This window comes from Diospyros lotus, chromosome 2 (assembly GCF_014633365.1).
Source record: "Diospyros lotus cultivar Yz01 chromosome 2, ASM1463336v1, whole genome shotgun sequence".
Taxonomy (NCBI): domain Eukaryota; kingdom Viridiplantae; phylum Streptophyta; class Magnoliopsida; order Ericales; family Ebenaceae; genus Diospyros; species Diospyros lotus.
Window position 1 is genome coordinate 27,906,048 of NC_068339.1, and position 16,215 is coordinate 27,922,262.

The 16,215-nt window shown below is 33.0% G+C and overlaps 1 protein-coding gene across 1 annotated transcript; it reads right to left on the minus strand.

The window, feature by feature from the left end:
• Positions 1-4,636: 4,636 nt before the first annotated feature.
• On the minus strand, positions 4,637-12,179 carry LOC127793722 (subtilisin-like protease SBT2.4). The gene is made up of 10 exons (XM_052324413.1): positions 12,013-12,179; positions 11,516-11,660; positions 10,849-11,255; positions 10,646-10,741; positions 10,014-10,083; positions 8,264-8,546; positions 7,190-7,530; positions 6,369-6,636; positions 5,561-5,833; positions 4,637-5,049 (listed from the first exon to the last, which is right to left on the minus strand). The coding sequence occupies exons 1-10, from the start codon at positions 12,177-12,179 to the stop codon at positions 4,637-4,639; spliced, it is 2,463 nt and encodes an 820-aa protein (XP_052180373.1).
• Between the last annotated feature and the right edge of the window lie 4,036 nt (positions 12,180-16,215).

Consider the following 16,215-nt stretch of genomic DNA (forward strand, 5'->3'; position numbering starts at 1 on the left):
ATCTATAAAGATAGAAATGACTTTTAGAGATGGATTTTATTTCGTCTCTAACAACCTTTTCAATCTTTAGAGATGGAAAAACATCCATCTCTAAAGGCCTAAAGTCCATTTTGCTCTTTAGAAATAGAAGAAAATCTGTCTTTAGAGACTGAACTTATTCTTATAAATGGAAAAATATTTGTGTCTAAATATAGAAAATGATTTAGAGACGAAAACAATTTCATCTCTAAATACAAATTTTAAAAATTATAATGGAATTAGAAATTGATTATTAGATGGACCTAGAGACAAATTTTTATAAGTCAAAGATGAAAAACTTTTCGTTGCTAACTAGAGATAGAAATGAAAATTCCTCTTTAAAGTGTTAGTGATAGCATTTTTGAGATGACACATTTTCCATCTCTAATTTCGTCTCTAACCATTTAGAGACAAAAGTTTGCAAGTTTAGAGAGAAAAAAAATTGTCTCTAAATTAAATTATTTTTTTTGTAGTGATAACATAAAGTTATTTATATATGGCATTCATTGAGTGAATTTAAATTAGCATCTAACCTATCAGAACTTAACCAGTCTCGTGGACTATATAACTTATCAAATTAGTCCTTGTATCCACTAAACATGAAACAAAGATTAGAGAATAGAGGAGAACAAAACATAAGTATATGTCTTAGTAAGACATACCATAGGTGCACGGATGCAAAGGATGTGCAACATGTACACATTCATGACATGACAAAATAGTTCATTCTGTTAGAATACTTTGATCTGATCATACGTAGCGAAATAAAAATTAATTTTTATAGGTATCACATTTTCAGAATATATGATTTACAAAACAAAGAATAAACGAAAGAATACTTATTGACGAAATTTGATTTCTGTCTTGGGTCACCCGCCGTTAAATCCTCCAAGTGTAGGATGTCAAGTTGGTCTACCCAAAATCACTTTGAGCCAAGAGCATCTCGAGAGAAAAAGCAATTTTTTTTAAAAAAAAATTCTGACTGAATTTGAATTCACACATATTGATTCAATGTTTATGGTCTAATTTATAGAGCATAATATAAAACTCTAAGTGCTATTGGGTTGGGCTTAATGTGCTAGCAGAAAGTCCGGTGCAATTATTAATAATTAAATAATTCTATTCATAATATAATTATTTAATTATTTTTATTTATCTAATAAATAAATACACCAAATTTTCTTCTCTTTAAAAGTGATTTCTTATTGGGTGGGACTTTCTAGGTTTATAATTAAATTGACAACGAGAATAATCAAATATTAATTCTCGTAAATTATTAAGTGACATCTAATAATATGTCATGATTACCCAATTTAATGTGAAACGGGTATAATGAACATTTTATTATGATACTATGTAATACGGTCCTTCTATCATCCTATATCTTGACAAAATACAAGATCATAGACAACAAGTCAAATATCTTAATCTCATTATATAACTAAATCCAAAATCAATGTTGACTAATATGACACGACCTTATGGAACATACATTTCATCGTCATATTACCTCGGTAAAAAAATTATCATCAAGTGATTATTGGATAACATAGGATATCATCATCGCAAACCCTGAGATGATAGATTCCATGTCTAATGCACACACACCTCATGCACCACTGAATTAGGCATATAGATATGCATAATCGTTCCTAATTAGAACAACCATATAGTATCGTTGATATTTTAATCAACCAATGCACAGATAGTTAATATTGAATCATTGATCCGTGAGATAGAACTCATGTGATTCAATGTTAACAGTGTTGTTCAGTGAACTTGTTCCTATAACAAGCACCTATTTATCTTCATTTTATATCTCAATAGAATAACACGACACTCACCAACCTTATCTTTCAATATCTTATACTGAAAGGAGGAAAATGATGTGCTGGTCTTTACGAGTTGCTACTATCCAAGTTAGGAACTCTGTGACCAAGAACTTGTTTATAGCATAACAAACCGTGGATTATCTGTTACTCATATTCTTAACTCTTAATAATGATATCCACTGCTTATTATACTAATGGATATATATTTAATTTAAATTATATTACAATTTAAATAAAAATATAAATTTTTAATTAAATAATATTTAAAAAATTACAAGATCAAGTTCTTTTGGTCACTAGAATTAGTTTTAAGGGCTTATATCCAACACAATCAACTATAGGACCTAGTTGATTTGAAAAGTGCTTCCCTTAGAACATGCTAAATTTCCAACCTTTTTCCTCGGACGAGATTTTGCCCTACCAAATTGTGTCTAGTGTTGCTTTGTCCAGTACTAAGAAATTTTTACAAAAGGTAGTCTTACAGTTCCCTAGATCAATCAAACATAATAAACACATGCCAGATCATCGTCATGGTTGTCCATGGACCTATTTCAAAGCATCATTTACAACAATACTTGTTTATACCAAAACAATTTCATGCACATGCAACACACAACATTGCACAAAGTGCCCACCCTAGATAGTCCTTACTAATCTCTTTTATTCTTGGTTGACTCAAATTTTCATGCCTTAGTGATCTTGCGAAATCATATGTATACACACATGCATGTCAATGGTAAGATGTAGACTTCAGTATAACCTTTAAACTTTAAAAAAATACACGTATGCCCAAAACTATGCCTTAATTAAATTAAGACATGTGAAGTTCTAATTAATGTCTTGTGACCCAATTTGTTATCAATTTACTCTAAGGCCCCAAATTATACAATATTTACATAAAATCCTTCAACTTTCATAATTTACACTTTGGCATAGATTTCAAAAAAAATCACACCAAGACCCAAAATCTTCAAACATAATTACACCATGGCCTTAAGGTCTTCTTTTTTCTTATTTCCAACACTTAAGCTTTAGTTTTTAGCATAAAAACCTTTATAATTTCACAAAATTGCATAAAGCCCCTTTTACCCAACTTTCATGTTTATCAAACTTTAATTAGACCCCCAACATCTTATAGATTCTTTACATGGAATGACTAACAAAGGTCTAGGGACTCTATTAGGGCTAAACACACCTGAAATTTAGAAGAAAAATCAAGCCGAGACTTGGATTAGTCTCACTAGAAAGTTACCCCTTTTCACCATAGCTTTTATACAAACCATAACTCAAAACCTCGTTGAAAGAAAGAGAAATTGACTTTCATCAAACTGATTCTTTATTTCATGTCATAGTGACTTCTTGTGACTTTACATTTCCTTTTATTTCTAGTAACTTCTCCAACAAGACCTTCTGGTCCAAGTGAGACTCTAGGTTCTTCTTCTTTCTTTATTTTTCTTCTTCCATTTTTTTTTTATTTCTTTCTTCCTCTACTACTAGTTTCCAACAAGTCTCAGTGCCTCACATGTATATATATAGTGTAATTTACTTTAATTACACATTTACCTACTTAATTCACCTTATTTCACATAATTCTCATAAACTTCACATGAGCCCCGTTAACCTTCCTTAGTTTGCTTGGACCTTTTTTATTTCACTTAGGCCTCTAAAGTTTTCAAAATTTCATAAATGAACTTTTTATTTTCCCCAAAATTTCTTAATTTTTCACTTTGGCCCCAAGCTTTTATTATTTAATTTTCCCATACCCTCGAGAATCCTCAAAACATTTCGAGTAATTCCTCCAAGGTCCATCCATGCTCAATTGACCTATTTGGATTTCACTTTTTACCCTTTTTCTCTCATCGACTGAAAAAAAAAAAAACATGTGATACAAGATATTATAAATTGAATATACTATTAGAATATAGAAAACTCATTTTTCTAATTTTTCAAATTTACATTATGAATTAAGAATTTTTTTATGTTCTTTAAATTTTAGAAAATGAATACTATGATTTTTTGAAATATAAAATGTTAAGACATTTCTAGTTGTTAAATTAAAATAAAAAACAAAAAAATATTTTTTAAATTGAACGAGGCCTTAAATTTTGAATAATTTCATTTAAATGATAGAATTTGAAATGCTGGATTTCAAATAAGTTCATTTATAATCATTCCATCAAAACGTAACCTATATTATTTTGTTCAGAGCTTTCAATTTTTAATTTTTTGTGCTCAATATTTGTTTTCATAAACAAAAATGAAAATTTAACATGCTTTGTAATTTTGTTTTGTTTTTCATTTTGTGTTAGAGTGTCTTTTTGGATATAATTTCTCTCATATTCAAATTAGTTGATGCATAGATTGTCATAAGAGATATAATTATCTAGAAATGTTGCCTCCGATAGGGTTATCGACTCCTCTTAGTCGATTTTTTTCCAACATCAATGTGTTGGCAATGAGGAACATTAAAAGAAATGAAAACAAAGTGAAATATCTTTTTCGAGCTATTAAGATTTGAAAAAATTACAACGGAAAACAAAAAGCTAAACCCTAATTTCAATTTTCATTGTTTAAATAATGAAAACGAACTCTAAAAGCTAAAAATGACAAGCCTACCGACCAACCCTTCGTTTATTCTTGGTCAATGGGGAAGCCAATTTAACTTATAAAATGAACATATGCCCTAGCAGGTCCATTAGTAACATGGAATATCCTAAACATGTTTATTACATCACATATATATTGTATAATAATAAGACAATAAGCCAATCACTAATTCCTCACTTTTATGACAAGGAAACAGGCAAAACCGACAAGGGCATCTTCACAATGTGATCCAAACTTCCCGTCAACACGATCTCCCCAAAGCTAAAATCCCCTAAAACTTGTGTCGCATTGAGTTGAATCTCCAACTCTTGGCTTCCCTGTGGAGCAATTGTAAACCAAGATGGATTCAAGTTAACCGTCACGCCTCTTGGCTGTTGCACTGCACACAGGTAAGTCTCTGGCTTGGTACCCACACTCTTCAAGCTCCGTCTCACCGACCGGAATCCAACAAGCGCCGATATGGTCACCGATGGGATGTTTAGATCAGAGGGGCTGTCTAAGGCCCGATCACACAGTCCGCCGGTTGCTGTTCTAACTGTTGTAGGGTCCATGTTTGGAAGAGAGCACAAGAAATTGATGTAGTCCTCGTAGTCTACGAAATAAGAAATTCTCTTATTGAGTAATAAGACAGTCTGTATAAAGAGAAACTTAGGGCACAGAAATTAAATTATAAATTAGGATTTAAATTACGATTTTGTTTGGTTCAAATTGCAGTTTGGACAATATACGTATTATATTAATTAATTAAAAAGGTAAACAACAATTCAAAATTCTTATCAGAAGTTTAACTAAAAAATTATTTATAAAATTTCAATACAAATTTTTAAACAAAAAGGTCACAATTAAAAAAATATTTTTTTGGCAGAAGATAATGAAATATATTCTTTAGGTAAATACTATATGTTATATATCTAATAGAATATAATATAGAATAAACATTACATATATAATACACGAAACGGTTCAAAACAGTTTACGAATCGAAACCAAATTGTAAACAATTTTTCTCAAAATTTTTGAAAGAAACTGTTTTAAGTTGTTCAATTTTATTAGATGATTTGGACTAAATTATGCAAACCCAAATCATAAAAGTACATTATTACCTGAAGGAAAGACAAGGCCAGGATCGAGGGAGGCGGCGGCATTGACAAGTCCAGCACCAAAATCAAAAGAAGTAGAAGGGTATAAGCTATAGAGATCATCTCCTTGAGCCATTATGGTCTCTCCATTGTTGTCATGTTTGAGAGCAGTGGTTAGCATTGCTGAAGCGATCATGGCGGGCGTCCATGAGGGGTTCTTCTGCTTAACCAGCGCAGCGATGCCCGCAACGTGCGGAGTCGCCATGCTTGTGCCAGACAGCAGCGCAAAATTTTGTCCTAAAACGCACCGCCTCTACTAATCAATACTGGGTTTATAAGATCATATGATATACTCATATGGTGGTAGATTCAAGAACCAAGCCTAGCTGGGGGCTTAGGGGGGGTTAATTTTTTATAGTATAGTTAGAGCTTTATATGAATCATGTCGAGTTAAGTTAAGTCGATACAAAGTCCAAGTTAAGTCTTGATTTTATCTTGAATTTAGTTTTGAGCACGGTTCATTTATTTTAAAACAAGTTCTAAATGAACGTTAACCCAAAATGATCTTAGAGATGACGAGTTCTTTTTTTTGAGGATACTATTGGAAACAAATTTAGTAGAGAGATGGGGTGGAGATTGTAGGAGGGGAAATTTTTTTATTAATATAGTTAAGGTTTTAAACGAGTCTGGTTAAATCGAGTTGAGTTGAAAAAATCCTCATGATGTGTCTTGAGTACGGCTTATTTATGTTAAAACAAGTTCTAAATGAACTTTTTATAGGCTTTTACTTTTGTGAAAAACATAAAAGTAAAGATGCGTTTGGGGTGGTTACCGGATAGGATAGGTTCTGATACACTCATGGGGCTCCAAGCTGCCCAAATCTGGTGGCCTGGAGCTAAAATATCAGGCTTGAGTACATCTGTGGGATCCCTTTTATTGTTGATGAAGTCGGGCCCCCTTGAAGAGAATCTGCTCACTACAGGTGCCAACCCCTTGTAAGAAGCAACTCTTCCTTCAGCTATGGCTGCTCTTCCCCTATAGCTTGTCACAGATCCTCCCTCATCTCTAATGGTATTCTCCTTATAATACTGTGACACAATCTGGGGCAAAAAAAAAAGAAGACAAAAAGGCATGGTTTTGTTATTCCAATGAAAATTTGCATGGACGTAAAAGGCATGATCGATGGTAGATAATTACCTATTAAGGTATTTAATATTGTGACTATTTAAGAAGTCAAATTTTTGAAAAGAATAGTACAAAACTCTATAAATTAGAGTGTTCTCATATACTTCGTCTAACAAAAAATAGAAAAAAAAAAAAGAAGAGAAAAGAGTTCTCATCTAGTTCTAAAGGTACAGAAACACTTTCCTAATTCTAAATCATACTTAAAATTAAGTTTGTTAAATTTGAAAAGAGTCTTTAATCCTCAGATATTAATACTTGTTGTCTTTAGAGAAAACTCAAGAGATTTAAACAAGTGAACTTCCTTGTCTCCTAAAGACTATTTGGGGATAGCTTAGTCCACGCCAATTAGTGGTTACATGTCTAGAAGCCATGCTTTGATTGTATGGTTACCCGAAGATTTGCTATTATTGTAGATCTTAAGAGCAGCAAACTTGTGCATCATCATCACTTGTTAAATTAATTCATTACCTGTGCATCACTGGTTTTTGGGATCATTATGCCAGGAACAGAAAATGGAATTGGCTCTGCAATGAAATCGCCATAGTCTGGATTTGCAAGAAGCACAAAACCCATGAACCCTAGAGCCCTTCCTGTTTCAATAATGGCGGTGACAGAAGAAGTGCCATTGTAGAAGCCAGCTGAGAAGGTGCAAATGACAACACTGCCAAGAACTAGAATAGGATTCAGTGCTTCTGGATATTGACACTCCTCTATGTAATCTGCTCTTCTTGGGAATGTCCCATTTGCCTTGACTGCATCTTTAGCCAAGACCAGCCTAAACTGAAGCAAACCACTTCCAAAGGTTGGCTCTACATAAGAAAATCTTACCCAGTTCAGAGAAAAGAAAAAGGTTCAGCTGGGAAAGTTACGGAATCTTACCTAGAGTTTTCCATAACATTCATTTTCTATCAAGTATGATCCACCTAAGGTATAGCCAATATGCACCCCAAGGGTAGAGAAAAGTGGCGCTAACATTGCAAGTCCAAAAGAAGAAGAAGAAGAAGAATAAATCATTTGAGAGGTTTGGCTACAAAAAATAAACTATAAAAATTAGTTTTATAATTATTTTAAATGGAAAAAATGTTGTAAATCAAAAAGTAGTCTTAGAGGTTTAGGGAAAAGTCTACAGAAAAAGGCTTACAAATTTCAAATTTCATCTAGCTAGAGGTGCCAGCAAGGTTTTGAAAAGTATAGAATTTACATATCATGGGTAGATCTAGGATATAAATGGTCCCATCTAATTAAAAAAAGTAAGGAAATTTTATAACGGCTAGGGACATAGGTATAATTTAAACGTTTATCAAAATAAATATGTAAATGGGGTTAATTGAAAATTCCATTTTATGACTTTAGATAGGTCTTTCTTATAAGTGAAACATGATCCAAGTAACTAGGTTTTTATTACAAGGTGACAATAATGAGTTAAATGAAAAAGAGAATATTAATTGTGAGATCCTTAAGCAGATTTATAAAATTATCCGAGTTGAAAATTGCAAATTTAAGCATAAACAAGTAACTAAAGTGAAATTATGTAATTATTACCAGATAATCCCACTCCACCAATTTTCTGGGCATTTCCAAGAATAAGAGTAGCAGGGTAAGTTCTGTCTGTGGTGCAGGCCGCCACACCCATGGCCCAAGGGCTATAAGACACCACAGTGTAAGGGTTGGGACCCTGGTTTCCTGCAGCTTGCACCACACACACTCCAGCCTTCCTTGCATATAACATGAATAGATCAAAAGCATTCAAGAAGGTCAGAGTATCTTCTGGCGGTGCATCTGGTCCAATGGAGAGTACCAAGATATCTACCCCATCTTGTATTGCCTGCATTGGTCGCTATTAGGATCAGATCACACCCACATCACATAATACTGGATTTGGGGGGCATAGAAAATACAGAAATTTAAAGTGATTTATCATAATAGATTTATGTCTACAGTCCCATAATAATTAAGGAAATTCACTCAATCAATGATAATGATAGTTATTTTTGTATTCCAAAAATATCCTTGATAGCTATTTTTTATGATGATGTAAAAAAAAATATTTTTTATACGAATTATAATAATAATAAAATTTAAAATTTAAAAAGAAAAAAGATTAATCCTATCTCCATTTTCAAATCCAAATGTGGGGTGATAGTGGTTATATCCAGAAAACTAGAGTTAAGCCTGGCAATTATTATAAGTTAAAAATTAAATAAAAATATTAATCCAATATTTATTCTTAATTCAAACATAATATATTAATATATTAATTTTGAAGAAGAACCCAAAAACCAAACCACATTTTCAATTTTCATTGTTTTGCACAAATATTAGAAAACTAACAGACACCAAACAATGATGAATAACAACACATTCAAATGACCCAATTGGTAAAACATACTAGAAATGGCATGCATGCCGTCAAGCCCTGAAGGATATAATAGTAAATATAATAATAATTATAGTTTGATTGCATTTATTATGTATAGTTATTTGTAGTGGAATATTATTTATAGTTATGAAATAGAGTAGTGGTAACTATTTTGTAAACTATTGAATATGTTTATATATAAAACTATGTCATAGTGTTGAGATTATCAATCAATTATCAAAAAATTATTTAAAGTCTTTCTTTTTCTCCCTACATTTTTTTTTTTAATTTCTCTCATATCTTTCCTTTTCTCCTTACATATTTTTCTAACTTCTCTCATTTCTTTCTATTATCTTCATTCTATTATCGCGTTCTGTTCTTTTATCTATTTAATTTATTTCTAAATTCTATCATTTCTCTCTCTTTCTTTCTTATTTTATGACTCTCAACTAGAAATCTTATATTTATAGTGCATTTGATAAGGGTGAAAAATGTGTGTGAAATTCATTTTTCATCCAAATTTTAAAAAATTTTATCAGACAATTTTTTTTTTTTTTTATAGAATTTGAATTTCATCTTAGTTCAAAAAGTAAAGATTTTTCTTGAAATAAAAAAATTAGAATTCTTAGGGAATGGGGTGAGAATTAGAATTCCATAGAATTAAAATTTCGCTCCATTTTCCATCCCTCAATCAAACACACCCTTAAAATCTAAGATTTTGACTATGCAATCCATACATTTATAGATAGATAACAATGATTTCCATATTCTAGCTAGAAAAAAAGAAAAAAAAAACAAAGATTACCATATGCCCTTAACGATCTGATTTTAGTTACACAAAAAAAAAAATCCAAGTGCAAAAGAATTATTTGCAGCATTTTAATCCATCAAAGACTAAAAAGTTTGAATTGTCTTGTGGAGATTAGTGCTTACTTGATCGCCTGCGGCTACCACATCAGCTAGAGTCCCCACGCTTGGATATATAGCCTTGTAAACAGCAATTCTGTTGTATCAAATTAAACCTAATTAACACCCAATCCCTCAAATATAATTAATTGTTCATGGAATATTAATTAATGTTATATGGTTGGAATGCCCCCAACCGAACTTGCAATCTCAATGGGTAATCGGACCGTTTTGCCCCGCTTGTTAGGGAGCATATATATAGGCTAAATACATATTTTAATTCTTATATTTTTACATTTTTTATATTTAAGCATCTGAACCTTGTATTATTTCATAAGACACTCTTGAATTATGTAATTTTAAATTAATTACATTTATAATTTTTTTGTTATTTTAATTACATTATTGAATTACGTAATTTTAAATCAATTATATATCTCAATAAATTTGTTGAGGATAATGAATTTAGAGGTATAATTAAAATAATAAAAAATTTAAGAGTGTAATTGATTTAAAATTATAAGTTTGAAACAATAAAAAAAATTAAATGTCTAAATAAAAAAATTTACAAATATATATTTTACCAATATATATACATGCTTCGAAAGGAGATATCACTAGGCAAAAACAAACAAAAAACAATAAGGGAGAGAGCGTACCGTGCACGTGGCGCCATCCCACTGGCATGCCCATAGAAGAAGCCATTCATGATAACCGGCACTTTATAATTTCCGGCAGCAATTGATGCCACGTGACTAAATAAAAAACAACAATAATATATTAAGCCTTCGTCTGCCTTATTATCCTCAAAATCCTTAATTATAACTCATATATAGTGTGTAAAGGAAGATAATTCATTCACCTGCCATGCCCAGCTGCATCAACTGGCGAGAGGAAATCTCCAGCTGAGGCATTAAGAGTTACAGCTGCTTGAGCCCCAGCCGAGAAAGACCTTGCAGAAACTATTTTACGGTTGCAGGAATTTGTGGGGAATAGAGGACCCCCCTCACAAGCCCCAGAAAAATGAGAAAGATTCCGAGTCAAAGGATCTTCGGGATGATGATCGTAAGCAAAGCTAGGGTGCAAAGGGTTGATTCCCGAATCGACGAAACCGATCACTATACCTTCACCTGCATTTCTTTCTCCTCCTTCTTGCGCCCAGACTCCTCGTGGTAACCCTAAGAAATCAGGAGTGTAAGTGGTCATCAACTTGGCACCTCTGTCTTTCTCCACCAACCTCACTCCATGAGCCTTCTTGATCTTCTTCGCCTGAGAAATGCTTTTACTGTTATATAGAAGAAACATGAGATCGGTTCAAAACAATAAATTTTGTATTGATTTGAACTCCATCTCTCTATATATAGCTATCTATAGAATGCAAGATAAAAGAGATAAGCTCTAATCAAGAGTTAAGAATATATTTTGAAGAGAAATAATTAAATTACCCAAGACGAAACGAAAGATAATTATATATACTGAAATCCTTCAAAACAGGAAACAGTGAGTGTGTTTGGAAGAGAAGAGAGGACCTGCGAACGGGTTGTGTGGACTGCAAAGCCATTAACAATATGTTTGAAGCTGTAGAGCTTGCTGTAGCTTCCTGTATCTAGAGTGCTCTCTAGGAGCTGGTCATGAGAGTCCACCAAGCTCTTTGCATAAGCCTTTGAAACTTCACTAACAATCCAAACAAGTCCTCGTTATCCCATTAACCACCTCCTACGGAAGATGAAAAAACTAGCTACCAGAAACAAATACCAGAGTTCAATGAGGTGGTGATAATCACACTTAAAAAGTGTTACCCTAGGTCCACCAAAGAGGTTAAAAAGACCAAAATACCCTTATTAAAAAGCCGCATCTAGAATACCCTTAAAATAAAACTTTTTGAAGGTATTTGTTATCTTCTTAAACATTTTTGGGGCATAAGCAACACTTTATACACTTTGTAAAAGTATTTGTCACAACCTCTTTCATGTGCAATCAACAGTTTAAGTGTGTAAGTATCGCCACCGTATGCTATATCTCTCACCTGTTTGGATCAAACTTCCTTCCTTCTTTGAGAGGCATCGAGCCAGCTCGATGAAATGCAACCGGATTGCCTTCCATTAGGACCAAGTATATATATCGCTCTTCTGCTGCGAAGCAATAGATGAAGAACACGAAGGAGAGAACCACTCTATACCTCAAAGAAGCCATTGTATAATCATGCATGTCCTGTGTCATGTTTGTAGAAAACAAGAAAGAAGCGGGTTCTAGGGTTCAGTTTGTTTTGAGAGGAAAATGGGACTGAAGACAGAAGCTAATTTATAAGCCATGAAAAAAGAGAGCAGCTGGCTACCCACATATTGCTAACGTGAATAAAGCAGGTTTCCATGTGCTTTTCTGAAATAACTTGAAGCTTTTTCTGCCGTGTTTTGTTCCTTTTTAAACCTTATTTCGACGGAAAAAGCTAAGAGACGATGTATCTAAAACGTGTTCGTAGGTATGTTGTCTTTGTCGTCTATATCTGCTGGCCTCAAAACCTTGAAGGTCATATCTGTGGCCTAGCTGCTACAAACTCTCCTATATTGATGATCTTGTCACTGATTATATATAAGGGGTGACAATTGTGATTTGTTGATAAACCATGTAAAAAATAAATGATTTAACTACCTAATGAGTCTGATCACTGCGCCGGTTAAAATATAAAAATTTAAAAAAAAATTAACCCTAGTTATCCTTTTGTTTAAAAATTTTGTGTATTTTTTTTGTTATTCTATTTTGTAGTTCAAATTATTTAAAAATAAAAAATCTTACCTAATTCTGGCAACTTAAATATATTACAGTTTTTATTTATTTAAACTCTTTCAAATAAATTTATTTACATTCATTGCTGCTCTACTAATAAAAATTTGCATGAGTTTGTTTTGACTTTACAAAATTTATTTGGTAAAATGAGAAAATAAAAGGACACATATTTGAATTACCATGCAATAGTCCATATTGCTTGTATTCATCAAAACTCTGTTAAATGATAATGTTTTACAATTTAATTTTCAAAATTTAATTGAAAAATAAAAATTTAAATTAACTGTAATGCATAAAATAGCACAACAATGCGAACTTTAATTAACAACTACAATTAGTTTAAGTTTTTTTTAATTATAATTCTTCATTTAAAATAAAAATATTAATCATAAGAAATTAAATACAAACGAAAATGGACAAAATAAACTGGTACTGTAAGCCAATACACAGTAAAATCATCATCAAGTGACGTTCAGTAAGAATTGTTTTGCTATAATAATGTTAGTAACATTAATATAGATATATAAGGATATGATTAATTAATTACCTGCCTACATTCTACCTGATTTCTTGCAACTTGGAAATTTTTAATTTAATTTTAGAAAAAATAAGACAATTCAGTGCAAAGTTTCATCAATTTAAGATTGAAAGATAAATATTTATTAGAAATAATTAGCCATTTCATTAAGATTAGTGCTTCATTTTAACTGATCTACCCGACAACTATAAAACATACATAATGTATCCTATATTTGATAAATGCCTTGCACCCTTTTTTATCATCATTTACCAGAAGAGATAAAATGCATCAAATGACTATTTTCTCTTAAAAATGAAAGACGACCTGCAGGATGAAGAAATGGAGAAGAATGGCATATTAATGACCTTTCTAATTTTGAAGCATTTTAAATTGACTGTTGATAATGCTAAACGATGAAGTATTCAAAATTGACTATGGGGTAATGCTAACTGTAAACTTACACATGAATCATAATCACTGGAAATGAGGGATTTGGAAGCTCTATTCTCATTAATTCAACCTCCAGCTACAACTTCTAATGGAAGAAGCATCGGAAAAAGAAAAACACTGAATGCCGTTGATCATCCATTTAAAGAGCTTCATTCAACAATACAAGTTTTTCACTGCTGTGGGTTGCCTTGTGCTTGCAGCAGTTAGTTTGTTGTATGTAAGTGAAGCTTCAATACGGCAACATTTCTAGCATGGCAGGAGGGTCATTTTGGCAACCCCCAAGGCTGCCCAAAATGGCAGCGTTTTGGGCCCTGAGTGGAGGGCCAAAACGACAATCGCCTTGCCGTTTCTCTTAGGCGTGCTGTGCTTTGCCTTTTTGCTTGCCTCTTCCCGATCATCGATGCTCTGCTTCACCTTTATACAATGCAATCTACACTGCTTGAATCTCTTTTATATCTGCTACAGTCGCCTCGGGATGCGATGGAAGACGGCCTCTGATTATCAGCCTCGATTAGGGTTTGTGATCTCTCTTTGTTCTTTATTCTCTTTGTATAGATGCACTGTATGTTTTCTTACTCTAAGTGGTAAGCCTCTGACCTTAGATTGTGGTTATGGGGCTGAGTTAATTTTTGAAAGATCGTTTTGTTCAGTGAGATTAGATAGTGTTTTTGTTTGTAATCGGTTGTAATCGGTGGCTGTAAACATTTTTTATCCCTATAGTGCAGTGAACTCCCCTTTACCGAAGCTCAACGTAGACGTAGTCCTCTTTAACGGGTGAACCACGGTAAATCTTTAGTGTTTACGTTTTTTATTCTGTTTATGTTTTATGTATGATTCAGTCCATTTATTTGCATGTGAAATCATTTTGTTTGTTTAAGTTATAAAGGGTTGATTAGGGTTGAGTTCTATCTCATCCCAACAGTGGTATCAGAGCCTTTATACTTGCAGTACCTACGACTGAGTTTTTGTCTCAGTTAGGGTTTACTCGTGTGGTGTCATTTTTCTTGGATTCCTAGGGTTTACTGTAAGTCTCTCGTCGGTCTATTATTTTTTGCTGAGTGAGTCTGGTCAGTGTCTAGGATTTCCTAGGATACCTTCGTACAAGGTGAAGATGACATCAACCCAATTTGAAATCGGTACATTCGATGGTAAAAGCGATTTCTGTAGTTGGAAGAAAAAGATGAGAATCCTGCTCTCTCATCATAAAATGTTTATTGCACTTGAATCCAACGAAGAAAAATGGACAGCAGAACAGCTCGCAAGAGTAAAAATATGCGAATGGTATGATCCAAGTTATAGACATACTTGAGTTATGGAAAACTTATAACATAGTTGAGTTAAAATATGCAGGCTTACCAATAAAAAGAGTAATTTTGTTCAAATGTGAATGGTATGATCCAAGTCCACGAGGAACTAAAATTCATGATAAATATGAAATTGTAGACATTCGATCATCAAGAAGATATAGGAAATATGATCCATTCATATTTGCCCAACAAGCTGAACAAGTGTATTACGTGCTTTACCTTGATTACTATCGTGAAAAAAATGGTTGGATGGTTGTAATTAAAACAAAGGTACGAGGTACAATAAATGCTTCTGAAGCTAACATGGAAGAGCCTTTTCAAGAGATGAAATATTGCAACGGCCTGTAATTAATGTAAATATTGACCTCGAATGCACTTTACAAGATGATAATGGGCTAGTAGAGGAAGTTGATGTCTCCAATATCGTTGAGGAAGAAGAAAATGATATGGATGAAGAATCTGTTTCAGAAAAAGATGAGGAAGATATATTATCTGATGACAGAGATAGTGACCAGGAAGACACACTACAAAAAAATAGGTTTTTCGCGGCGATTTTTTTGGCATTTAGCGGCAGTTTTTAACCACCGCAAAGGGATTTAGCGACGATTTTGAAAACCGTCGCTGATACAGCCGTCGCGCAGCATTTAGCGGCGGTTTTTATCAACCACTGGTATAACCGGCGCTAAGTGCTATGCGGTTTGAAAACCGTCGCTAAATTTAATTATAAAAATAATTTAACGACGATTTTTTTTAATTTTTTGCGGCGGTTTTGAAACCGCCCCTATTTGCCGCATGTAAGCAAAAAACAAGCGTGCGCCAGCCGCCCGCGACCCCTGGCTATCGCTTACGCGTCTGCCCGCCCACCGCGCCTGCTGGAAGCTTGCTGGAATTTATTCCAGCAATTGTAATTGCCAAGTTTCGATCCCATGACCACCCCTATGCACGTGCGCGCGCGAAGCCAGTTGATCTAGAAAGCCACCTTATAATATACTCGCACATATTAATTATAAAGCACTCGAATCACTATTTTTCAGAATTCACTTTGCACCCACTAACTAAAGTTTTTCAAATTACACTTAGCCCCAAATAAAATAAAATAAAAAAATAATTTTATTTTTAATTGAATTGAATTAAATTAAAATAATTAATTGAACTCTCAAAATACCTA

What these genes read in the sequence shown, in the direction of transcription:
- LOC127793722 (XM_052324413.1), bottom strand. Translation starts at nt 12,179, where the DNA reads ATGGCTTCTTTGAGGTATAGAGTGGTTCTCTCCTTCGTGTTCTTCATC. An exon ending in AGGAAGTTTGATCCAAACAG is followed by an intron (nt 11,661 to 12,012) that starts GTGAGAGATATA and finishes TTGGATTGTTAG; the next exon opens with TGAAGTTTCAAAGGCTTATG. An exon ending in GGGATGGCGCCACGTGCACG is followed by an intron (nt 10,084 to 10,645) that starts GTACGCTCTCTC and finishes TTGATACAACAG; the next exon opens with AATTGCTGTTTACAAGGCTA.